Raw genomic sequence first — 26,387 nt, forward strand, 5'->3', positions numbered from 1 at the left:
GATCTTTTAGGGCATATGGAGAGACAGACATGTATAGACAGGCAGACTAATAGACATCCTGTTATTTTTATTTAAAATAACTTTATCAGGGGAAGAGGGTGGGGTTGGTCTACCGATGGAATTTAAATATTTACCATATAAAAAGTAATGCATTTTGTTACAAGGTGCACTTGCTAAGCAGCTCAAATTTTTACGTTTTAAATGAAAATAGCCAAAAATATAAATTGATTTAATGATTTTTTAAAAAATTTAATTAAAAACTAAATTTCACCCGATTTTTAGTTTAATAGAGAAAAATTAGATGATAGATATTAAAATAAGCTTTTTTGGAAATATTCTATCTTGTTATCTTTTGATGAAGATGCCAGGGAGGGGGGGACGGACAATGGACTGTAAATTACACTATTGCCTAAAGTATCTTATTTGTTAGATCTACATACATAGAAAAAAAACAACAATAATAAATTAATTAAATGAGTATTATATACATTAAAATTTTATTGATATTGTTAATTTATAAAAAAAAAATTTCCCAAATTGCAGTTTCCTAAAAAGTAGGAAGTATGCAGTAATGTGTATTCACACATTGTTTTCATACAGGCCATATAAGTAAGACATTGGTAATTTTATTGAGTTTTGATTGGGTAATTCCAAATTAGTATTGTCAAAACTTTCAACAAATAATCTAAAACTCAAAGTAGTACGATGTCTGTCTGTCTGAAGCTTAAGATCTCAGTAACCACTAAACCAATTGGGCTCTACTCTTCAGAGAATATACCTAATAGTCTTGTTGGTTTTAAGCTATTTTCTTGGGGGGTGGCACACCCACAAACCCCCCCCCCTAAAAATTTGTTTTAACTTTTTCTTTTAAAATCTAAATAACACAAAAATATGTTGATCAAACTTCTTGGGGCAAAGCCCCTAGAGGCTAGAAACGAAGCCGCTAGTTATTATACAAAGAAGGTGTAATTATGCTATCATCATTGGGGAGATATATCAGTTACGCTTCCATTGTCTTATCCCATAATATCCCTGTGAACATGCAAAATATTTTAAAATGTCATCCTGTCGATAATTTAATTAGGAAACCTAAATATTATAAAGATAAATGTTCAATAATGCAACACGAATACAGATACTCATAAAATAAATCATAAACTAGGATGAAACATCCATAAAAGCTCTAGAATAAAACGGCAGGACAAACGAACAAACTTAATAAGCAAAATATTTCATTTTATAAGTATAATCAAAATAATTATAATGTAAAATTGTTGCAAATTTGCTTAAATACAGGATATTGTTTATGGACATGCCTACATTTTTAGGTCTTAATTTTAGAAATCCTTATACTAAAGTAACAGGATGTCTGTCTGTCTGTTTGTCTGTCTCCTTAACAGGGTAGTTTCTCATAGGTCCCGGGAAGGTTTATAACTATTTTTTGGGGGGTGGGACACCCCCCGTACCCCCCAAAAAAATACCCCCCCACACACAAAAAAAAATTAAATTAAAAAAAAAAGATATTCCATCCCCCAATTTTTTTTTTATTTTTTCTTTTAAAATCTAAAATAAAAATTGGGTTATCAAATTCGACTCCCCCCTCCTCAAGTGCCCCTAGAGGCCTCTAGGGGCGTAGCTGCTAGTACTTCGATAAATTCACATACATCCTCAATATTGATAAACAAATTTACCCCTTCTGTAGATTTATATTATTGGTTGAATCGTTTGGACACTCAACTTAATGAACCAACCAATTAAAATTCCCCAAAGTTATTAAGCCAACAAGTATTATAAATTTTGGGGACTTGTGTAATAAACATCCTTTTGTCTCCTCCCTCCTTGGCCTTGGTTCTAATACATAAAAACCATCTGAATTTATCTAAAAAGCCTTATGTATAAGGAATATTTAGCATATTTTGACTATTTGTTATTCAAATATGTATGTTTACCGGATATTGTTATGTGGAACGGGATAAATATTCGAGAAAATAAATGATTAAAGGTTTTAATTTTAAACATTTTATTGGATTGAAGGCTTTTTTCCCTCCATCCCCCAAAGAAAGATATTACTTAAATCTTTCAAAGAGGGAGGGGACAATTGGTTGTTTATTACACTAGTCCCCAAATCTTTATAATAACATTTTATATTCGTTGGCTTAACAACTTTTACTGAATTTTGACTGGTTGGTTTTTTAAGTTTAGTGTTCAAACGTTTTAACCACTAATTTTAATCTACAGAAAGGTTAATTTTGTGTGTCTTTATTATGGATGTACATAAATTTATCAGCCATTGTCTTATCCCTGTAAGTCTTTTTTGAGGATTTTTATCATGATCTGTGAGCTAGTTGTTGAATGCATTATGCAGTTGTTATAACAAATATTGGACTTGTTGTACACTTACCATGCACAAATATTAAATTTAACAACAGATATTTAATCTGGAATTATAAAATTTTCTATGGGACATTGGGCTGTTAATCACTTGGTACCCAGGGTTATATAATCACTTTATCTTATTCGTTGGCTCGGAAACTTTAGGTGCTTTTAATTCATTTAGATTGGTTAGTTAAAAACTAGTAGTGTCTAAACTTTTCAACAATTAATTTTAACTAATAGAGTGAATTTTTCCATCAACTGTCTATGGTTAAAAAAAACTACAAAGGTACCTAGTTGAGAACTTGTTATGTTATGTTATATTGGGTACTAAGTTGCCCCGCAGGGGTTAGACATAAAGAAAAGACTAAACCAACCCTTACAATATATTTTAAAAATAAGGGGAAAGGGGAGTGGTCTTCAGTGTTCGACAGCTACTTTGAGGGAAACCGCCCTCATATTGTTACTCTACTAAATATGATTGTCAACTTACCATACTGTGGATTTCTGAGATTGTGTATTTGTTCTTCGTGCCTGAAATATATATTCACAATTATAATCAACAATTTAATCATTTGGATGGATATACAGTACTTAGATTTACAGTACATATGGTTTAAGAGCACTGTATCAGTGATCTAAAGGGATAAGACAATGTCTGTTAAATTGATGTACATCCCCAGTTATAATACACAAAATACCACTTCTTTAGATTGCATTAGTGGTTGAAACGTTTGAACACTCAACTTAATGAAACAACCAATCAAAATTCACTAAAGTCCTAAAATGAACTAAGTCAAGAAAATCAGGGACAAGGGAAGGTTATTCTGGCAAACAATGCTTTAGAGCTAATTTCTTAGATTTCCTGCAGTTTAATCTTGATGATGAGATAAAGCAACTTTTAGCAAAATTTGATAAGAAACTCAAGCATTATTTTAATACTTTTTGCTCTGTTTACTAAAAGCCATGCTAAAAGGATTGTCATATTTTGTCTGCACATTCAGTTTAAAGATGTATGAGCAGAAACAAAGCGTTTTACAATTTTTAGGTATTTTATCTAAATCATAAACTCCTCGTAAATTATATGTTAAATAGTGAATAAATTTAATAAAAATCCTAAAGAGTGGATAGCTGTAATACTTTGAAAAATATTAAGGATTGTTTAGATATTTATCTCATATACAAATTTAAATTCAAAAAAGGTTATTACGACACCTAGCAATAAAATTCTGAACTACATAAAGGGTGTTTAAAAAAAAACCAATCGCTTCACTCTTTTCAATATAAACCCTACAGTTTTGGTCAAAAACTAACAAAAAATGACCCAAATCATGTCCATGCAATGACAATGAGAAAGCACTATTGAATTTTGATTTTACTCACCTCTCCTGAGCACTACAGCTCGAGGCCTAGCCCTTGTGGAAAATTTTTCTCTACGTTTAGAGTGCATATTTTATTACAAATCATGTCAGTTTTGTCTTTTTTAAGAAAAGAATAAACTGTCTAAAGTACTTGAAATCTTTTAGATATACCCCATAATGTTTAAAGTTTTTGATAGGGCATATAAAGACCTTTCTATAGACGCCTTAACCAGATTTCTGACTCAATCCTTGCCAATTTGGCATAAAAAAAAAGACCCATCAAACATTGAGACATGACTGCTCTGTCTTTAAAAAAAAGAACAAACCGTCTTAAATACTTAAAATCTTGGAGATAGAACCCATAATGTTTAGAATTTTTGATGGGGCATATAAAGACCTTTCTATAGACACCTTAACCAGATTTCTAACACAATCTTAGTCATTTTTACATCAAAAAGAAAGATCTGTCAAACATAAAAAATTAGAGAGACCCGTCATGTCTAAATGTTTGATGGGTCTGTCTTTTTTATGCCAAATTGGCTAGGATTGAGTTAGAAACCTGGTTAAGGTGTCTATAGAAAGGTTTTTACATGCTCCATCAAAAATTCTAAACATTATGGGGTATATCTACAAGATTTTAAGAACTTAAGACGATTTGTTGATTTTTAATCTCCATGTAAGGAAAAAATCTCCACAAGGGCTAGGACTCGAGCTCTAGTGCTCAGGATAGGTGAGCAGAAATCAAAATTCAATAGTGCTTTCTCATTGTCATTGCTTGGACATGATTTGGGTCATTTTTTTGTTAGTTTTTGACTAAAACTGTAGGGTTTAAATTGGAAAGAGTGAAGCGATTGTTTTTTTTTTAAACACCCTTTAACTATGCTTTTCCAAATCATATATTTAATAATATTTGTTGTGGTTTAATTTGGTATTTCTTGACAACATCTTGCCTCTAATTGCAAAACAAGTTGGAGGGAAGTGTCAAAATAGGGAATGTAAATAAGGAGCTTCCCTGAAATCATAAAATGATTTATCATGTCCTGCAATACTACATAAAAATAACAAATCTTCTCGAATATTAACAATTTACAAACTTTTTACAGAATTTAAAAATGGGTAATTTTCCCCAAAGTGCCTTGTAGAGCACAGAATCCTAACTTTCCCTACCATTAATTTATAACAAATTGTAAACGATCAAAGGGGCGGGATTCCTTTTGGTATAGCATTAAGGAAACCAAAAGATATAATCTAAATAAGGAGGGGGATCAGTGCTTAATAGGCAACTTTGTGGTAAGGCACCAATATATCTTTTTTTATGCTAATTTGTTATTAAGTTGTTCGTCAAATAGAATTTAGTATTTTATGTTTATTTATTTTTTTAAAGCGAAGCTTTTCTATAATTAGGGTCGGTCCGTAAGTCCGTACGTCTTTCCGTTACAGTTAGCTGTTTCGGTTAATTTAAAAAGGTTAGAATTGTCCTATAAATTTTAAACTTTACATGCTAATTCCTTTAGGTACCACTTAGAAAGCGCAGCAACTCTATAATCGTTACCAGAAAGTTTATACGTCCATTTAAAACAGGCTTATTTTTTACTTTTTTTACAACAAATTTTTGTATGTTAAAATTATCCTAGTCATCAGATTTTTTTTAATACTGATTCCTATAACAACAAGCGAGATTTAGCGAATTTAAACCCTTATGTACTTTACTATAAACCCTTTTTGATAATAGTTGAATCATCTATAACATTCAAAACTTTTAAAGGTTTCGTGATTAGATTGTATGATTTTAATAGAATTGTTGGTCAGAAAGACATTCCCTTGTCCCTGCAAGAAAATGAACTAACAAAAACCAACCCATTCAATTTTATTTATTTAAAAAATAATGTGGGGGTGGGTAAGTGCTCGACAAACACTTTAAGGGGAAGCACCTATCATTTAGATGGCTAAAATTTGTAGTTCGTAAATTTTTGTAGAATTGTTTTCAAATTTTATAATACATTTAGCGTTATTCTTGTTAAGAGTAAAGTTGTTCTACATTAATTGTCAGTCCGCAAGGGACATTTCATATCTTGCCATTAGCAATGTCCTATTGAATTCAAACTTGGCATGGTGTTTCATTTTGTTAGGTAGGTAGAAAGCGTGACAACTCTACAATAATTATTAAAAAGTCCCTAGGTCTGATATTATTCTTAGTTGTATAATTTTGATAATAACCAATGTGTAATTGCTGCTTATCTAGATAAAAATAATGTGAAGAAAACTTTGCTTTTCTGCACTTTACTTACTCAGGAATCACAGAATAGATAAATAAACATTACCAAAATTAAGTTAAAGACAAAAAATTAGCCTAAAACCATTCTAGGACCTTTGTAAAGAATAAAGATGCCTTAAAATCGAATACTCAAATCGAATCATTGTCTCTTTGTGTGTATGTCTGAAGCTTAAAATCTCGCCACCTGCTGAAGCTTTACAATGAAGCTATTTTGAAGCGCAGGAAAGTTTTATAAATATTTTTAAGGGGAAAGTACTTCCACCATCCCAAGAGAAATCGTCTCTAGAAAAAATATCCCCCACCCCCTCATACTTTTTTTTACTTTTAATTTTCAAAATTAAAAGGCCTAATAATCCCCCTCCTCCCTTCCCTTAAGTGCCCCTAGAGGCATCTAGGGGCGTAGTCACTAGTATGGTTATATATCAGGGATCGAAAGGGATGAGACAATGGCCGATAAATTGAAAATTACTCCTTCTGTATATTAAAATTAGTGGTCGAAACGTTTGAACACTGAAGTTAAAGAATCAACCAATCAGAATTTACTACAGTCTCAAAGTTGTTATAGCAACATGTAAGAAAACAGTTTATTAAAACTTTGGGGACTAGTGTAATTAAAAGCCCATTATCCACTCACTCTCTGGTTATACATCCCTTAATCCGTGATGTATCTGCAAACTGGAATGAAAGTGGGAGAGATAAGTTGTTTGTCATTTAAACAGCTACCATTAGTTTTCACTACAGCTCACAGGAAGGGAGGGAGGGGACATTAGGGACTCTTAAAACTCTAGTACCTAAAGTTTAATAACCACATTATCTTTTTGTTTGGCTTGAAAACTTTAAATACTCTTATAGAATTTTAATTAAATTAATTAAAAAAAACACTACAACAGCATATTTTGTTTTGAAAATCAGTATATATTTTACACATTGAAACACCAAATCTTTTTTAATACATCTTTCATTGTGTGTTACATTTATGCATCGAAATTTTTCTATATTTTTACCAAGGAGGGAGGGGACAATAGGCTACATTTTTTTACACTATTTCCCAAAGTTTTAAAATAATGTCTTCTTATTCGTTTGTTTAACAACTCTGAGGAAGTTTTATTGATTTTTGATCATTTGGTTCATTAAGTTGAGTTTTGAAACGCTTCATCCACTAATTGTAATCTACAAAAGGTGTAAATTTTGTGCATCATCATTATGGATTTACAACAATTTATCGGCCATTGTCTTTAGATCCCTGATATTTACTTAAATAATGAAAATAAGTCAAACTGTACCTTGATCCGTGACAAGAAGTTTTGTGATATAGTTGAATGTGATGTACTTTTCTGGGTTCCTTTCTACAGACTTCAAAAACTCCTCAGAATTACTATAAAAAAATAACATTACAATAAAGAACAATATTTTAAAAAGTAGAAGTCCCCCCCACCCCCCTTTCAATTCCAATTTATTTCGAAACAAGGTATAGGAGGGGAAGGGGGGAGTTCTGAGCTCGACTTTACATATTTAGGAAAACTTTACTCATGTAATATGCTTGTGGCCCAGAAGAAAGATTTGATTTAGATAGCAGTGAAAAACTGTAGGGGAAGAAAGTCACTCAAAAATCAGCCACGTGACATCATAAAAATTAGGGAGATGAGAGGAGAAGTGGGAAAGAAAACCCCTAAAAAAGAGATGGATAATCCCTCATTCTTATGACGTCACGTGGCTGATTTTTAGTGACTTTCTCCCCCTACTGAAAAAACTTCATGTATAGTAACTATTTTAAGAAACGTTCGAACTTTAGGACAGGCGGACATACAGACAAACCTTAATAATGGAGTATCATTCCAATTTAAATACCTTGCTTCTCCATAAAGATTTTCGCTAATGTCTTCTTCATCCATATAATTTTCTGCGTCAAAACTATTCTCAGAGTCATCGGGAACCGTGGATTTTTCAGTTACTTTGTTGGCGGATTTTCCTAAAACGTTAAAAAGTTTAAAATGTCTGCCTTTCTATACCAAAAGATCTATGTAACCGCTGAGCCGATTTGGTTCTCTTTTACAGTTAGAACATAGTTCGCTATCCATTACGAATGGATGAATATACAAAACCATTTTTAATGGATATCATAAAATAAAGTATACCTGGATTTGCATCTGTTTTCGTCAGGTTTGGTATTGTGGGCATTTTTGTGGTTGATTCTGTTGAAAACAAATGCTTCATTATTTTGTTTTTTTTTGCAGCATATAAGTTTAGGATCTCTTTCTTATAAGGGAAGGAGGGGTAATTGAATTGTAAATTATTATAGTAACAAAAATGTCTACCTACCTCATCTTATTTGTTGGGTACTTTTATTTTTATGGTCACACTCACGACCAATATTTTTCAACAACAGAAGGGATGATTTTTTTTATAATCATTGGTGATTTACATCAATTTATCGTTGACTTATCACATATTATGTTGTTATTTTCGATCTTGATAAAGGTATGTTTAACTTCATATTATAAACTATTATTTATGTTTGTTTGAACTTAACAAAATGTTTCATAGTAGGCAATGTCAATCCTCCTCTTATATAAAGAAGTAAGCTTTTTTGTCTGTAGCGAAGGATCTTGCTAACCGCTGAACCTATATGGTTCTCTTAGAGTGAAGCTTCTTATAGGTCCCAAGGTGGTTTTAGGCTGTTTAATTTTTATAAAAAAGTCGTTGTAAGGTTTTAAGTTATTTTTCTGGACATTCGTATCCCTTCTAATATACCTAGATACTAGGGACACAACCGCTAGTATCATATAATTGATATACTTATTCTTAAGAAGCACGCAGAAGGCCACTACACCGCTCTAGGTGTTACCCCCTCGACTAGGGTCCCTACACTCCCTTCTAAACAGTCAAGGGAACCGCATGTACAGGCTATCAGGAAAAAGGTAAAGCCAACGAGCGAAATAAATCTAAAATAATATTTGGGGGCAGATAAAAAGGTTGCTAATTCTACTAAATGTTCCCCCCCCCCCCCCCCCCAACTACAGCTGAAAATCACTTATTGGTTTCATGATTTTTTTAGAATTAATTTTGCTGTTGGTATAAGCTAGTTCGTAATAAGGAAAAAAATGCCAACCCCCTATTTCTTTAATACAAATAAAAAATAAGGGGAGGGGTTTTAGTGCTCGATTGGCACTGTAAAGTAAAAGTACCAAAGCCCTGAGTTCTTTTGCACTGCTTAAAATACAATATTGTATTTTGTTTAAGTTTTAAGCAAACACTCGAGCTCCTCTCGGCCAGATAAAATTAGATTTGCTGCGCGAATAACAAGTACAAAACCAGCAATTTTGTACTCAAAGTTTAGGCAATAATCCCAGAGAGAGTGGGGGGACATTGGGCTGTTTATTACACTAGTCCCCTAAGACTTATAATATCGTTTTCTTATTCTTATTAGTTGGCCCAACAACTTTGGGTACTATAAAGAATTGTGATTGGTTGGTTTATTAATTTTAGTGTTAAAACATTAAACAACTAATTTTAATCTAAAGAAGGGGTAATTGTGTGTGTTATCATTGGGGATGTATAACAATTTATCAGCCATAATCTTATCCCTTTAGATCCCTGCAACAATTCACATTTAGAAAAACCTACACTTTTTGACACGTTCTGTAAATCTTAGGATCCCTAACTATGCATGTATGCAGGGATCTAGAGGGATGAGACAATGGACAATAAATTAATGTACATCCCAAGTAATGATTCATATAATCAGTAATAGAAACGCTGAGACACTTAACCTAAAGATCCAACCAATCAAAATTCAATAAAAGTTCCCAAAGTTGTTGAGAAAACAAATAAGAAAACGTTGCCATAAAACTTTGTTTTAAATTGTGTACCTTGTACTTTATTTTACAACCTTTTGTTAAGCTTTTCTAAGCTAAAATGTGCCAATATTGAAGAAAAATTACATTTTCCACAACAAATATTATTTTTTTCTATTTGTTTATTTTGTCCGTGCAAAGCTTCTTAACACCTTGAGACCAGTGATCTGAAGGGATGAGACAATAGTCGATAAATTAATGTATATCCCAAATGATGATTCACAAAATTACCCCTTCTCTAGATCACAATTAGTGGTTGAAACGTTTGGACACTAAACTTAATGAACCGATCTTTAATATTCATTTAAAGTCCCCAAGGTTGTTAAGTAAACGTATAAGAAACAAGGATGACAACATCCATAAAAGCGAAGCACTGAAACGGTAGGACAAACGGACATTAACACTTGTATAGTATCTGAACTGAATAATCAGAATTTAAAAGTATAAGAGTCGAACCAAAATTGTAAGTAAATATGTTGAGAAACTGCTTGAAGCAGGATAATATTTATGGACATACTTACATTTTTGGACTTGATTATAGAGTTGCTTCGCTTATAATATTGTTCTTTGTTGTCCCAGGAATCAATATACCAAAAATCAGATCAAACGGATAATTAGAACACTTGAAAATTTGTTGTTAAAAAAGTAGAAAAATCAACATGTTTAAATGGACGTACGGACATTCTGGTAATGATTATAGAGTTGCTACGCTTTCTAAATCGTACCCAACTACTACAGGAATCATCATGCAAAGTTTGAAATCGATAGGACAATTCTAACATGCCTAAATTAACGAATAAAAGCTATCTATCTCGGACGGACCGACCCTAATTATAGAAAAGCTTCGCTTTTAAAAACATCATAACATGATTTTAACAAAAGCCATTAATATATAGGTTTATAAAAAGTTCTATTTTTACTTTAGACTAGCTATCTGAAATTTATTCTATACTTTATCTACACACGCACACACAGCTATTTCATTAACGTTAATAACAAGCTAATGCACCATCCCATAAACGGTTTTTTATGCCTAGGCTTGAAATAGGCCTGAAATAATATTTTCCTATGTTTCCCATCCCTTATCCCTGCGACGGACAAGTGAAGATTTTCAGCGATCTTAATCTATTTTAGTTTAATTATATTTGAATGTGATTTTGGTTTTCACAATTATCGCTGATCAAAAAGTGAGTTATGGCCAGGGAGGGAAAAAAACGTTGCATTATAAACTACACTGATTACCAAAGTTGTATAACCATGACATATTATTCGTTGGCTCGGAATTAAATTTTACTTGGTTGGTTCCACACTAGTAATGTCAATTTTTAAAACCAATAATTTAATCTACAGAATGGTTAATATTATTTATCATTATTTGGAATATATATAAATTTATTAAAGTAAGTTTCTTTGTCTGAAGTTAAAGATCTCTGAAATTACAAGTCCAGATTAGTTGTATTTTCAGGTGAGCTTAATAATATTTTGCGTATTTTCTAAGCGGTTTTTTTCTAACCACCTCTGCTTTTCCCCTAAGGCTAGGGGCGCAGTAACTAGTTATTAATAAAGTATATACCCTATTTTTAAAATAAAAAAAAATGAGCATTCCTTGTTGTTTTTGATAGATTCCAACGGCCAAAGAGTCAACCGCGGATTTTTCAGTTTCTAAGTATTAAAATTTATTATGATCATTATTATTATGATTATAGCTCAGAAAAAAACTTATCTTTACTTTTAGGACAAATATCTAATAATTAAATTTCAATCCAAAAGAGTAAGTATCATAATTAAGGTTCCAGGACAAACGCAGGAGTCCCAAACGTCGGAGTGGACAAACGCAGGATTGTTAAAATATTAATTTAATTATGTATTTCTATACAGGTTAGGTTAAGTTAAGATATGAATATAAGCCCCCCGCAGGGGTAGGCATTTAAAAAACCTAAAAATGGTTTAAAATAGGTTATGTTATGTTAAGTATTCACTCCTGCGTTTGTCCACTCCGACGTTTGGGACTCCTGCGTTTGTCGTTGGACCATAATTAAATGTATTTTCCATAAAAGTACCCAACCCCAACTTATTTTTAAATTGAATAGAAAATAAACCCCTGTACCTTAACCTTGCGGGGCCTATACATGTGGTATTATAACTCTGTGGGCTACCATATACCCAACATACCCCGAACTAAGATAAAACACTAAAAAAAGAACAACTCAGCCCCTTGCCAGATTTTTAATTTATTTTTATATAAGGGGGTCGGGAGGGTTTCTCAAATATGCACTTTAAGGGAAACTGCCGAATTTTAAGTAAGTTGACAACACTTTATGTAAAGGATATATATTTTTCAAAATAAATTTCCTTGTGTTTTAGCAGTTTCTTCAAATTTAGAACTTGTAGAAGTTGGTACAGGGTCTGTAGAGTTTGATGATACATTCTCCCCTCCTTCTGAAGGACCCTGTACTTGTGTAGGCTGAAATAATAGATATATTAGTATAGAGATATAGATATGATCCCCTCCTTCTGGAGGACCCTGTACTTGTGTAGGCTGAAATAATAGATATATTAGTATAGAGATATAGATATGATACACTCTCCCTTCTTCTGGAGGACCCTGTACTTGTGTAGGCTGAAATAATAGATATATTAGTATAGAGATATAGATATGATACACTCTCCCCTCTTTTAAGGACCCTGTACTCTGTGTTGACTGGAATAATAGATATATTAGTATAGATATATAGTTTAATATAAACTTTGGGTACTTTAATTGAATTCTGATTGGCCAGTTCAAGAGAAGTAGTGTACTAACTTTTCATCCAATAACAATAGTTTTTATCAACAGAAGAGATACTTCAGTTTATCATTATTTTGGGATGTGCATCAATTTATAGTTCATTGTCCTATCCTCTCGGATACCTGTTAATTTGAGAGAATTTTTGAGAGAGGAAAATGATTAAAAAATGGCATAAACCAATAAAAAGGTAATATTTATTACGCAAACGAGTATTGCGTAAAAAAAAATCCATAAATGTCCAATAATCTAAGCAATAATAGATTGTATATTTATTATTGAGTTTTTTTCAGAGATAAATGGACAATGATATCGAACAAAAAAAATCAGTTCCATGACTATTTTGGATATTCTAAATAGAACTTAAATATTGCTGAAGGGTGTGGGTGGTGGGGGGGGGGGGGGGGTTTCGTTTGTCCTACAGTTTTAGAGCAATGGTTTTATGGATGTTGTTATCCTTGTTTTAAATATGGTTGTGTATGGGGGATGGATATGTGCATTACGCTAAAAATTCAACTCGTATTTGGACCGAAAAGTAAAAAAAACATTGTAAAACGAGTTGTATCAGAACAATAATTATGTCTGATGATCGGAAAGACGTGTAGATAATGACTACCCACGATATATAGTTGCTGCGATTTAAAAATCAATAAATAAAGTAAAAATTAGGGTACATGGTATATCTAAATTTAGTATAAAAAAGTTCATCTTATAATTTTTTATGTTTTTACCGTCCCTTTATCTTGTCTTATGTATTAATAAGTATTTATTGGCAATATCTGTCTGCCACAAAATAATATGACATTCTACTTTTCAATAGCGAAGCTTTTATACAATTAGGGTCTGTACGTCCTTCCTTACGTAACGGATAGCTCTTATCGTTAATTCAGACATACTAAAATTGCCCTAACAATTTCAAACTTTGTACAGGGTCATTCAAGAGAAATGATTTTTTTTAAAACTTAATTATGCATAGAAAATAAAACAATTATGTAAAATCCTTTATATATTTGGAAAACCTATTATGAATTTATGAGACATTTATGTTTCAAATATTTGAAAACTAGCCTACAGCTCACGTTGTTCGCTGGTCTGTAATGCTCGTGAGAATATTAAATATCCGTACTGGAAAGGTAGAAGGCTAATGCAATTATTACGGTATAAAATCCGATCAGTTAAGAATTTGTAGAGGGCCCGATCTTTCAGGGTTAAGACAGAAGACTTATTTTATGTTTGCTGACCAATGCACCTCTACTCTAAAAATAATATTGTCTGTCGGTCTATCGGTAATGCTCTTTAATAATTTTCCCAGCTTTTATCAAAGATATTTTTTGTGTAAAGATTCACTATGCATCATATCTTTATATGTCTGTCTGTTGTGCACCCTTTTTGCTTTTATTTGCTTTGCCTTTTGTTTTTTTTTAATTCAAGAGCTTCTATAGTTATGGATGTTGTCATCCTTATTTACCTGTTAAATGTTAGTAGCGAAAAGTTTAAAATTTTTATTCCTTACTTAGTCCGTTATTCTGTCTATAGAATGCTAATATTTTGTGTGAAGTTTTGTATGACCACTGCACTGATCATCGTTCGTCTGTCTGTTGGTTATGCCGCGTTTTCTTCTTTTTGCTTTTGAGTTTTACTTTTACTATTAGGATTTCTTCTACTTATGGATATTATCATGGTTGTTGATGATTTTTAAACTCAGGGATCTTAGGAAATAAAGTTTTATATTTATTTTACATCCCCCATGATGATAAACAGGGGTAAGCCTTCGGTTGATTTAAAAGTTTGAACACTTCTTGTTTAAAACTGACGAAACACTTATTAGGTTTTTTAGTCAAAGTGGTTACTAAACTTTGGTTAACAGTGTAATTTACAGTCATATGTTACCTCCTTCCCTGAGGAAAAGAAATTTTGGAATTGAAATTATCCTTCTTACTCTATAATTCACTCTAAAATATTTGTTTTCTCAGCTGCTATAAAAATTAGATGGCTTAAATTTTTAATCAAGATTATAATAGACATTTGTTATTATAATTGCTTATTGCTTATTTATAATTCAAAATGTCCGTCCGTTCGTCTGTTGGCTAGGATTAGAGGAAAAAGTAATTTTCTCATTTGCTATTCAATGGCTGAAAATTGTGTTAACATTCCCTATATAGCTTGCCAGTATGGACCATATCTATTGGTTAGTTCTTTCATCCAGTAAAAGAGAAGGAAATGGGGTAAAAGGGTTGTATAATGTTAATGATCTATTTCTTGTTAAAAGCCATACTTTTCTACAGTGGGGGTTGATCTGTCCATCCGTACGTCCCTAACAGATAGTTCTGATAGCCCTATCACCATGACGTTAGTATGTCCAAATAAAATAACTTTTATTTAAGCTATTAAATGACATATTTACTTAAATTTTTGCTGAAATCTAAATATTTTCTCTTTTAAGTGCAGTTACTCTATATTTCTTAATGTTCTTTAGTAGAATTGATTAATGTTTCTATTTTACGGATTTTGTCATCCTTGTTAATGTTATTAATTATCAGAGATAATTACTCTTTTTAAATACTATCGCTCCTTGTTTTACAAATTTTATTCTCTTATTCTTCAATTAAATGTTCATTTTATCATCTCTTCAAATTCAGCTTGTAATAAAATTAGAATGCATATGATTAATTATGTACTCCCCCCCCCCCCGTCTCTCTCTCTCTCTCTTTCTTTCTCTCACTCCCCCCCCCCCCAACCTCTCTCTCTCTCTCTCATTCTCCCGTTCTCTATCGGTCTCCCCCCTTTCTCTTTCTATCTCTCTTGCTCCTTCTCTTTTTCTCTCTCTCTTCATATATACGTTACACATAATGATTCGACTTTAGCATTTTACGTTAGAATATCTGTTTAATATATATTTAATCAGTAATTATTAGTTTTATACTTACACCCAGTGTAACAAAACACGATTTAACGTTTTGCTCCATTTTTTTTATCATATTTTAAAGATTGAAATCCTAATATTCTTCATTTCAATTTATCGTCCTCAAAGGGTTGAAATGTTTAGTTCAATATCTGACCACATTACGGGAGTGTCGCATGAATCATTTCATTTTAAAACTAAGTTTTCTTAGATTTACTATAATATATAATTAAGTTTTCTGTTTTATGAATAGAAATCAAATACTTCAATGTTATTTAAATAGCAACATGAATTAAAAAACTAAATTTATGATGCTAAAAGTAGAATAATGGGTCTTAACGTTCTGGTCAATGAGAATTTAATAGGGATTATTGGAGCACTATGAGTTTTATACACTATACTCTTGGAAGATTCGAGCTCATTTATAGACGTTTATTTCCTATATAGATCTGTCATGGATCTTGATGCAATAAAGCAGGCTGTTTTGTAAATGTTAAAAATTGGAAGATTTCATTAAATAAAAGTAATCGCAAATATACTTAGTAAATGATTATTTCAACAAATTATGTCCTAAAAACCGGTTCTTCCAAAGGCCTTTTTTTCAAAGATTTATTGATTTAAAGGGTGTGCAAAAAGTACACAAATTTTTAAAATTCAAATTGCTTGGCTTGTGTTAATAGTAGAAAAATGTTGCGCATATCGTTGGAATCGTCATAAGCTCTAATTTTTGAAAATATAAGACCCGTTTTTGTGCTTTTTATAGTTTAGGAGCTACGTTGAAAAATTTGAGAAAAAGGTTGAAAAGTTTTATGAAATTGGAACATTTTACCTCGTAGCTCATATACCATGCGTAGCACTGGAAAGGTTTTCATATGTTAAAAAAATAGAGCTTATGACGATTCTAACGATATGCATAACATTTTTCTACTATTAACACAAGCTTTGCAATTTGAATTGAAAAAAGGTGCACATTTTTTTCCAACCTTTAAATCAATAAATCTTCGAAAAAAAGGCCTTTGGAAAAACCGGTTTTTAGGACATAATTTGTTGAAATAATCATTTTCAAATATTTGAAACATAAATGTCTCATTATAGGTTTTCCAAATATATAAAGGATTTTACATAATTGTTTTATTTTCTATGCATAATTATGTTTTTTTTTAAATCATTTCTCTTGAATGACCCTGTATGATGAATCCTACAGCAGTTGAGTACGAACAATGATTCTTAGAAAAACAAGGTTTATATATTTCATATGTTGCATCTCTATATCATTATTAAAAAATGTAAGTGTGTCCTTAAACTTAATAAGTTATCCGGGTTCTAATGTTTGAGCTAGAATAAAGTTTTCTTATTTCTCCTTTTTTCCTTTACTTTTTTAACTGTCTTTTTTTCTACTTTCTGAAACTATTTACAATTAAAGCAGCTACGCTACTACTTTATGTTACCTCCCTTGTTTTTATTTCAAACTGTTTTAACAAATCCCAGGTTCTACGAAATACCAGAAAAAAAAATTCTTTTACCAGAAAAGTGGTAAAGCTGGTCAACCTGGTAAAATTTACCAGTTTCGTGGTAAATTTTACCAGCAAAAATTTTAGCCAAAAAATTAGTAAAATTTTACCATTTTTTTTGTAAAATTTGACGAAACAAAAAACCCCGTTTTTTGTGTTTTAAATTAAAAACAGCTCTTCATAATCAGTTGTAGTACTTTAAAATAATGACTTCTATACAATGAAGCCTAAATTTAAAATTTTTTTTTTTTTTTTAAATTTTACCACATTTGGAAGTTTTACCAAAAATGTGGTCAATTTTACAACTCTATTTTTCAGGTTAAGTCCGAATTTTCGGACTTAGACAAAAAAACGCAATTTGGTCAATTTTTACCAAAAAGTTGGTAAAATTTTACAAGGTATTTTTTTAGGCTAAGTCCAGATTTTTGGACTCTGACAAAAAAAATGAACTTGGTAAAATTTGACCAACTTTTTGGTAAAAATTGACAAGGTAAATTTTTAGGCTAAGTCCAGATTTTTGGACTTTGACAAAAAAAAAAACTTGGTAAAATTTGACCAACATTTTGGTAAAAATTGACAAGGTAAATTTTTAGGCTAAGTCCAGAGTTTTGGACTTTGACAAAAAAAAAAACTTGGTAAAATTTGACCAACTTTTTGGTAAAAATTGACAAGGTAAATTTTTAGGCTAAGTCCAGATTTTTGGACTTTGACAAAAAAAAAAACTTGGTAAAATTTGACCAACTTTTTGGTAAAAATTTTTACTTTTTATTGAATTTTTTCGCATAAAAGAAGCTAACTTTTTTTTAAAACCTTGAAAATTATTTCATCATTTCTTTTAAAACATCCTCCCGCATCGTCAAAAATATATCAAATTTAATATTTACTTATTTGAGCTAGCTTCATACGAATTAAAATTAAAAGAAAAAAAATCCAGGTGTGTGTGTTTACGCAGATGTGCCGTGTGCATTTGAATTTATCGATTTTTCATCTTTAATATAAATATAAGCTTTCGTATATTCCCCTGAATGTTTCTAAAAGAAAGACAGAGATTTCGAATTATAGAGTAATTTCGCTACAAAACTTATATTTTTAAGTTTTGAAATTTATGGCACCTCTGTGCGCGCATGCGCACTATTGATAAGCTTATGATTATTTGAATATAGAGTGCCAAAAATAATTATTAGTTTTGATTCAATTTAATCAAATATTTTGAATCAAGAAGTAAATTACTACTCAATTTTCTCTAAATATTTAAATTTGTAGAATTTACAATTTGTTTGGAAGATTTTTTTTAAGCAAGATGTTTAAAAATGTGGCAAAATTGTGGAACAACAATGTTTCATGATTTCTATATTTATGTTGTCTTTGCCAACCGGAAATACCACCGAGATGGGTTTTTAAAAGATGAATGCCACATTTTTTTGGCGTTTTTTAGACATTGATTGATTGAACGTTGACGATAGAATTTCAAACAGAGTATATAACATAAAAATACTGAATTTTAAATTATTTTTTTAGCAATTTTTCTAATGTCTAACACAGCTCTAAAAAGATGCATTAATTAATATGCAGCAAAAATGGATTGAAGATAATCTTTTTTTTTCTATGAAGGCCGTACCATCAAAAGCGAAATAATTAAATAAATCATTGTATACTCTTTTAGATTTCGCGAATGTCGCGCTTGTTATTCATAGCGTAAAAAATGTCGAAAAAACGCGGCAATATCTTTTAAGAACCCGGCCGGAAATAGATTCATATAGGTTAACAACTATATATATATTTAAATATTTTTTTTTAATATTGAATGCACTATATTTTTTTATATTCTATCGAATATATATTTTATATGTCATTACAAAACTATATTACATTTAATATTAACATTAAAAAAAAAAAACATCAATTTAAACTTTCGTAACCCTGTAATTAGGTATTGGCTTCAGAAGTACAGTTCACCACGGTCCACGCTTGAGCTAGCATCACCAGCATGGCTCTGCCTAGGCTTATAATTAGAAAGGCCAGGGTATTATTATTACAGGTATTGTGTCTTTAAAGGGACTGTGAACGTAAATTTTTCTCATCTTAATATCAAATCTTAACATTATCTTATTCATAATATCTCACAGATAGAGCAAAACGCGCTTTTGTTTGCTTAAAAAACGGCTTTTTCCGACGATTTTTATAAGGTACAGGGAAAGGAAGCAATTTTCCGTATTATATAAAATGTCCATTAAATTGATTTTTTGGTATTATCCTCTTAGAAATTTTTTTTTCAATATTGAAAATTTGAGTACCCCCCCCCCCCCCCCCCCGGCAGCGAACTATGAACTCTGGCCGCAGCGCTCGGCTCCCTAGCCTGCCTAGCCGCAGCGCTCGGCCCACATGCCTGCCTATTATTTATTTCAAAGTAAGGGAAGAGTGGTTTTCTAGGGGCTGGGTTTTCTCTGCTTGAGTAGACACTCTGAGGGAAACCGCGAGAATCCTAGTGCTCTAACTCTTTTTATTTGTTTCCTAAAGTGGCACCTCCGCCCCAACCCTTCCTTTGTTACCTACATTTTATTGTGTTTTAGTCAAAATTTATTATAGGTATTAAAACTGTGGCAGTTTACAGTGACAGCGACAGAAACTCTATGCATGTAGCCATGGCGGACGAAGCTGTTAGAATTGGTCCAGCTGCCTCACAACAAAGCTATCTCAGGGGAGATACTATTTTAAAGGTATATTATACCAGAGAGAGGAGATACTGTTTATTAAACTAGTGCCAAAAGTTTTATAATTACGTTTTCATTTTCGTTGGTTTACAACTTTCGACATCAGGACTTTAGTGAATTTTGATTGGTTAGCTCAATAGGTTGAGTGTTCGAACGTTTCAACCACTAATATTAATCCAAGGGGTAATTTTGTTAATCATCATTGAGGATTTACATCAATTTATCGACCATTGTTTTGTCTTATCCCTTTATATCTCTGACATTATACTGTTAGGTATTAGTTTTAGATGGACATTACAAGAATTGATTGATTAAAATAATCCTTAAATAAAAGTAACAGGATGTTTGTTTGTCTTCGTTTGTAGCGAAATATCTAGCGTACGTACACGTCTCTCCTCTACATTGAAGCTTATTGTATGTCTCGGAAAGGTTTTAATTTATACATGGATTTTTTTATAGGCCTAAGAAAAATTACCCCAAAAATTTTATTTTTTAAAAACTTTGAAAAATTAAAATTCAAGGTAGTGGGTCGGCTCTTTCCCAGCCCCCCCCCCCCTCCCCACACCTTTCACATTGCAAAAAAATGGGTGTTTTTTGCTTAATGGTGTGATTGATAATTTAAATTGAAACTTGGAAGAATCTACCTATTAAGATTTAGAATAACTCTTATATGCATCATCCTATTATATAAAGCAGTAAGACTTTTTTTCTAAATAACTACTGATCCGATTGGGTTCTCTATTTTAGGTAGGCATCACATAGGTCCTGAGTTGGTTTTATTCTATTTTCTGATCATATTTAAGCCTTAAGATGGATTTTTTTTACTTTTTCTATTGAAACTAAAATAAAAAAATGTTGGGATCTATTTCAACTCACCACTAACTCAAGTGCCCCTAGAGGCCTCTAGGGGCTTAGTTACTATTGACCATACACTGTATTATCTTAGGTTGCGGCGGAAACCGGCTCCGATGCTGTACATCCTGGCTATGGATTTCTCTCCGAGAATGTCGAGTTTGCTAATCTTTGCCAGGTAAATGCAGGGAGGGAGGGGACAATGGGCTGTTAACTACACGTGTCCCCAAACTTTTATAATAACGTATTCTTATTCGTTGGCTTAACAACTTTGGGGATTAAGTGATCCCTGATTGGTTGGTACATTAAGTTGAGTGTCCAAACGTATCAACCACAAAAGGTAATCTATGTAAGGGGTAATTTTGTGTATCATCAATGGGGTTGTACATGTACAGTACATCAATTTGTCGACCATTGTCTTATCCCTTAAGATTCTTGGGTAAATGGATATATTATTACCTGGATGTTACACCAGTTTTTCATGTACTCTAATAAAGCGGTACTCACAGCGGGCTAAAATAAAGATACACCCTTATTCCTCCCTTACAACACCCCCTTACCTCCTTCTGGGTAAACGATCTGACCAATATATGAAGTCCATGTTAGGAACCTAAATTCATGACAACAAATTTCCATGATATGTCATTAATAATATCCACGTGTATTTTATATCCCTGGACAGGTAATATTTTCCATTTGACTGCAGGGAGGGAGTGGATATTAGACTGGAAGTTATACTGGTACCCAAAGTTTTATAAACACGTTAGCTCACAACTTTAAATCTTGATTGGTTCATTCAAACTAGCAGTGTCTGAACTAATCTAAGGTGTTGTTTTGTTCAATATATTTGGGGATTTATATATGTATATTTCGTTCATTATCTTGTCCACGGTCATTAGTGTGAGGAATGGGGTTGACAACACACCCCTTAAAATTAAAATTATGTAGATTCCCCCCCCCCCCGTTTTTTAAAAACCTCTAAGATTACATCCCTTCCCGTAAAAACCCTGTGCACGCCACTGTACTGCTTACGTTTTTTTCTGGTTAATTTCAAGAATGTAATATTATATTAATAAGAATGATACCTACCTTTTAATTTAAATTTTTTTTTTTATCAGGAGAAAGGAGTTATATTTGTTGGTCCACCGTCCACTGCCATTAGAGATATGGGTATCAAGTCTACATCTAAGGTAAATGATAGAGTAGCTACTCAGGAACTTATTTTGGTTGATTTCAAGTAGAAAAAAATAACACTCTATACTATACCGGAGTAACAGGATGTCTGTTCATTTGTCCTGTACGATCTCAATCTTCTGGTCTTCCATAATTTTCAGGGAATGTTTATGCTGTTTTTTTGGCGGGGGGGGGGGGGTATGACACCGCTTCTTGGAAAAATGACCTCGAATATTTTCATTGGTAAAAACCCTCCAACCATCCTCTTTTAAGACGAAACACAAGTAGGCTCTAGGAAAAGCAACTGTGTATTTAAAAGAAGTCTGTCGTTACAATTTTTCTAATATTTAACCTGTTTTTTAGATGATCATGGAAGCCGCTAACGTACCTGTAATCCACGGTTACCACGGAGAGGACCAGAGCCTGGACACCTTGAAGGCGGAGGCAGACAAGATCGGGTTCCCTGTTATGATCAAGGTGGGAACAAGGACAAGTATGTCCACATGTACCGCAATAAAATAGTAAATAATATAAATATAAAACAGGATGTTTAATATGGACAATGACATAATATATTTCAACTTCAAGGCTCGATTATAACATTATACCTTAGGTATAATTCTGGGAATCAATGTTAAAAAATAAAAGGAATATGTAAGTTATATAAATTAGATATATGTATGTAAAGAAATGTAGTGTTATATTTTTCTACCATTGTGTAATGATATATAGTACAGTCAGACGGAGTGACGGCATACCTTATTGTAGAGTAGCTGCTAAATTTTATATTGTTTTTATTTTTCTACCTGTGGAAAACTGTTATTTGATATTGTCATAGGCTGTCCGCGGAGGGGGTGGCAAGGGTATGAGGATTGCCATGACCGCTGGCGAGTTCGAGGCCCAGCTGGAGTCTGCCAAGCGCGAGGCGATGAAGTCCTTCGGTGACGAAGTGATGCTCCTGGAGAAGTTTGTTGTTGACCCCAGACACGTAGAAGTTCAGGTCAGTTTTGTTCCAGGGGAAATTATCAGGAACGCATGGGCTTTTTATTTCACTAGTCCCCAAAGTGTTATAATAACGTTTCCTTATTCGTTTGCTTAACAACCTTTGAGACTTTTATTTAATTTTAATTGGTTGCTTCATTATGTTGATTGCTAAAACGTTTCTACCACTAATTGTAATCTTCAGAAGGGGCAATTTTGTGTATCATCATTGGGGATGTATATCAATTTATCGGCCATTGTCTTATCCCTTTATATCCCTGGGAAATTATACTTGATTAATGCCTATGGAGAGAGATGGTTGATTTAAAACGTAGTTAGACATTTGTATAAAGTTCCAAACATTCTTACTGCCTTGCTAAAATCTTCTAACAACCTATCTCTATTTAGGATGTACCCAAGCCTGGTTTTCACTGCCTACCCCAGCGGGCTGCCTTGCTAAAATCTATGCTCAACTTCTTAAAGAAGGCTATTCAGGAATGGGTTATTAAATGATTTAAGACGAATTAAAATATTGTTTAAGTTTAAAAAAAGATTGTACTAAAATAATTTACGTTTCTGTAGACACAACGGGAAACATGGTTCTTATGGGATAGGACAAAAGACGAAGTATTGAAATTAAATCAAGATTTACCTAATAAAAATTAGGTACTCAAAGTTTTTGAGTTGACGAATAAGTAAACTTGTTTCTGAAACTTTGGATACCATTATGATATTTACACCATATTTTACCCTCCCTGCCTGGGGTTTAGGTCTAAATTTATCTAATATTAGTACTTGTTTGGGACAGGGATCTAAAGGGACAAGACAATGGCGGATAAATTGATGTACATCAGCAATGATGATACACAAAATTACCCCTTCTGTGGAGTATAATTAGTTGTTGAAAGCTTTAGACACTTAACTTGATTAATCAACCATTTAAAATTCAATAAAAGTCCCTAGAGTTGTTAAAGAAACGAAGAAGAAAATAAAGCTTTGGGGACTAGTGTAATAAACAGTCCACTTCCTTCCTTCATTTAATCCTCCATAACTTAGGACCCCGCGTTCCACGACTCCATACGCCACGTGAAGCATATAATCAGTAATGCCGAGTACTATGGCCCCAGCCTGTTCTTGTTAGCCACGGATGTTGTTACTGCTTATGTTTTCCAGGTAAGCTTTCCCTTTATTTTTTCTCGTTCTGCGTTTTCAAAGATGTTTAGTTAGATAAGTTTGCTGATTTTTTTGCCACGTGTCAAGATGCCTGTAGGAAATGAATGAGGGGGGAGAGGGGGAGTCGAACCTACACACTTTTATTTTTGCTTTCAAAAGAAAAAATTTAGGTGTGAGAGTAAGGGGGGGGGGGAAGTTCTGACACATTTGCGTAAACAGCGAGTATAGGCTTTATCTTTGGGACGGACGGACAGACAGACATCGTTCTACTTTGTATTATAGATTAGATATTTAGTAGGGAGGGATGGGACATTGGGCTGTAAATTACACTAGCCCCCAAAGTTTTCAAATAACATTTTCTTATTCTTTGGCCTAACAACCTTGGGTACTTTTATTGATTTTTTATTGGTTGGTTCATTAAGTTGAGTGTCCTAACATTTCAATCACTTATTGTAATCTACAGAAGGGGTAACGATGTGTATCATCATTAGAGATGAACATCAATTTATCAGCCATTGTCTTATCCCTTTATATCCCTGTAATTATCTAATTAACTAATGAGCAATTTTATTCCAGGTTGAATATCAGTGATACGAGGTCGAATGGGGCCGGTGCCCAGCAAATCCAGGAGGTTGCGCAACAGTTTTCGGCCAGAGCAGTAGAATCAAGAAAAATATGTTTAAGTGTTGTTTCAATCAATAAAGATAAAAATGAAAACAATTTTTTTTTTATTTTTGCGATTTATGTACAAGCGATGTTTTTCTATAATTAAGGTCAGTCGTTTTTTACCACTTTCTCGTGATTTTTACCACCCGTTTTTACCACAATTTTTGGTCAATTTTTACCATATTTACCCTATTTCCGGTAAAATTTTACCAATTTAGGGCAAAAATATTACCAGGTGTTGAACAGTTTTACCACTTTTTCGGTAAAATCTTACAGAAATTTGCGGTAAGATTTTACCAAAAAAGTGGTAAAAATTGGTCAAAATCTGGTATAAATTTGCTTCCTAAAATGGTAATATTTTACCGGAAATCTGGTAAAATTTTACCGATAATTGTGGTAAAAATCGCTGGTAAAAAGCGTGAGAAAATACCACAAAAAGTGTTTTTACCACGGTTACGGTAAAATTTTACCACCTTTTAAATCGTATAGGCTGGTAAAATTTTACCATAAAAGTGGTAAAAACTAGGTGTTTTTATGGTATTTCGTAGAACCTGGGATGTTCTTTTTTCTTCAAGATTTTGGAACAAGAGTAGTATAATGTTCTAAATTATATGTAAAACGAATGCATTATAACTGTATGATATCAGAAACACTTTCCTAAAATCTATTATTAGGCCTTCAAATACACTTATAAATTAAAGTTCGAAAAACTTTTTTTAAATTCAGAAAATGAAGCAGCTTATAGTGTTTCAAAAAAAAATGTGGACAAATGTTACAGAAGACGAAGAAAGTCTCTCAGAAAGGCATGTTACGTCATAAAAACGAGGGATTCTCCATCTCTTTTTTAGGGGTTTTCTTTCCCACTCCTCCTCTGCTCATTCCTCATTTTTATGACGTCATTGAAGGACTTTCTTCGTCTTCAATGTTACAACACTTGGCCAAACTATTCTGATTGATGTCATATTAAAAGGGAAGATAACGTCAATCCGCATTGTTTTGCCAAACGTTGGAACATTCATCCACTTTCTTGGAGACACTATAAGCTGCTTCTTAGAAATTATCTCAATCGTTTACCTTTAGACCTTAACAACATGTTTAATTTAAAAGGTCATAAAAGTATTCTCGACAAATTTGATTTTAAAAATAACATCCATTAAAGCAAATGATGATTTAGAAGATTATATCCTACAAAAAAGTATTGACAAGTTTTTTAACATAACTTAAATGCACCTACAAGTATTTTGTTTTTTAAATCAATAAGACAATTTTAAAATACCAAATTCAATTATAAAAAGCTATCCGTTACGGATAGACCTACCTTAATTATAGAAAAGCTTCGCTTTAAAAAATCGAAGTGTACTATTTAAGTAAAGTCAATACCTAACAATCTACTCTATCAAAAGTTTATAAAACTGCAACGCTTTGACATTCTCCTGGATTGACTCTATCAAATAGTTTGGACTATGCGTGGATTACTGTATACTCAAGCTATTAGTCATGCCTATTGAAACTCACAACCCCTTTTTTTAATAAAGTAAGTGTGAGTGGTAGATTTTTCCTATATGTCTATCTCCTACGGTGTCCTAGCACTGCGTTGCTAGCAAGGACCCAATAGGACCAAACATAACCTCACCTTAAGTCATAAACAAACAAACAAAAAATCACCTGCCCTCAATTTATTACAGAAATATGGGAGAGGGGTTCGGTTCTCAACAAATACTCGCCGATAAAGCGTTTGATCAATAATAGTCTGCAACAATATATTTTCAA

The 26,387-nt window shown here is 32.5% G+C and overlaps 3 protein-coding genes across 3 annotated transcripts in view; 1 reads left to right on the plus strand and 2 right to left on the minus strand.

Moving 5' to 3' along the window:
- Positions 1-11,520, minus strand: part of LOC145303807 (uncharacterized) — a 105,372-nt gene extending 93,852 nt beyond the window's left edge. Inside the window, exons 1-5 of the mRNA XM_080145427.1 lie at positions 11,469-11,520; positions 8,145-8,201; positions 7,858-7,978; positions 7,293-7,384; positions 2,867-2,907 (exon numbers count right to left, since the gene is read on the minus strand). Of these exons, the coding sequence (XP_080001553.1) occupies positions 2,867-2,907; positions 7,293-7,384; positions 7,858-7,978; positions 8,145-8,187 (297 nt within the window). The 5' untranslated portion in view covers positions 8,188-8,201; positions 11,469-11,520. The remainder of the gene's footprint in view (positions 1-2,866; positions 2,908-7,292; positions 7,385-7,857; positions 7,979-8,144; positions 8,202-11,468) is intronic.
- Positions 11,521-12,201: 681 nt separating this feature from the next.
- LOC145304490 (uncharacterized) overlaps positions 12,202-26,387 on the minus strand; it is a 40,816-nt gene continuing 26,630 nt past the window's right edge. Inside the window, exon 6 of the mRNA XM_080146373.1 lies at positions 12,202-12,327. Within this exon, the coding sequence (XP_080002499.1) occupies positions 12,202-12,327 (126 nt within the window). The remainder of the gene's footprint in view (positions 12,328-26,387) is intronic.
- LOC145335070 (methylcrotonoyl-CoA carboxylase subunit alpha, mitochondrial-like) lies at positions 18,987-24,668 on the plus strand. The gene is made up of 9 exons (XM_080180775.1): positions 18,987-19,099; positions 19,648-19,778; positions 20,719-20,802; positions 21,743-21,814; positions 22,161-22,274; positions 22,636-22,797; positions 23,187-23,271; positions 23,833-23,951; positions 24,528-24,668. The coding sequence occupies exons 2-9, from the start codon at positions 19,692-19,694 to the stop codon at positions 24,540-24,542; spliced, it is 738 nt and encodes a 245-aa protein (XP_080036901.1). The 5' UTR covers positions 18,987-19,099; positions 19,648-19,691; the 3' UTR covers positions 24,543-24,668.

The sequence above is a fragment of the Acartia tonsa genome, chromosome 13 (assembly GCF_053477335.1).
Source record: "Acartia tonsa isolate MP-2025a chromosome 13, ASM5347733v1, whole genome shotgun sequence".
Lineage (NCBI taxonomy): Eukaryota > Metazoa > Arthropoda > Copepoda > Calanoida > Acartiidae > Acartia > Acartia tonsa.

Excerpts from the sequence above, each read along its gene's own strand:
- LOC145335070 (XM_080180775.1), top strand. The coding sequence starts at position 19,692 with ATGCATGTAGCCATGGCGGACGAAGCTGTTAGAATTGGTCCAGCTGCC. Across the intron at positions 19,779-20,718 it reads GGGGAGATACTATTTTAAAG|GTTGCGGCGGAAACCGGCTC; the intron begins GTATATTATACC and ends GTATTATCTTAG. Across the intron at positions 22,275-22,635 it reads GGTTCCCTGTTATGATCAAG|GCTGTCCGCGGAGGGGGTGG; the intron begins GTGGGAACAAGG and ends ATATTGTCATAG.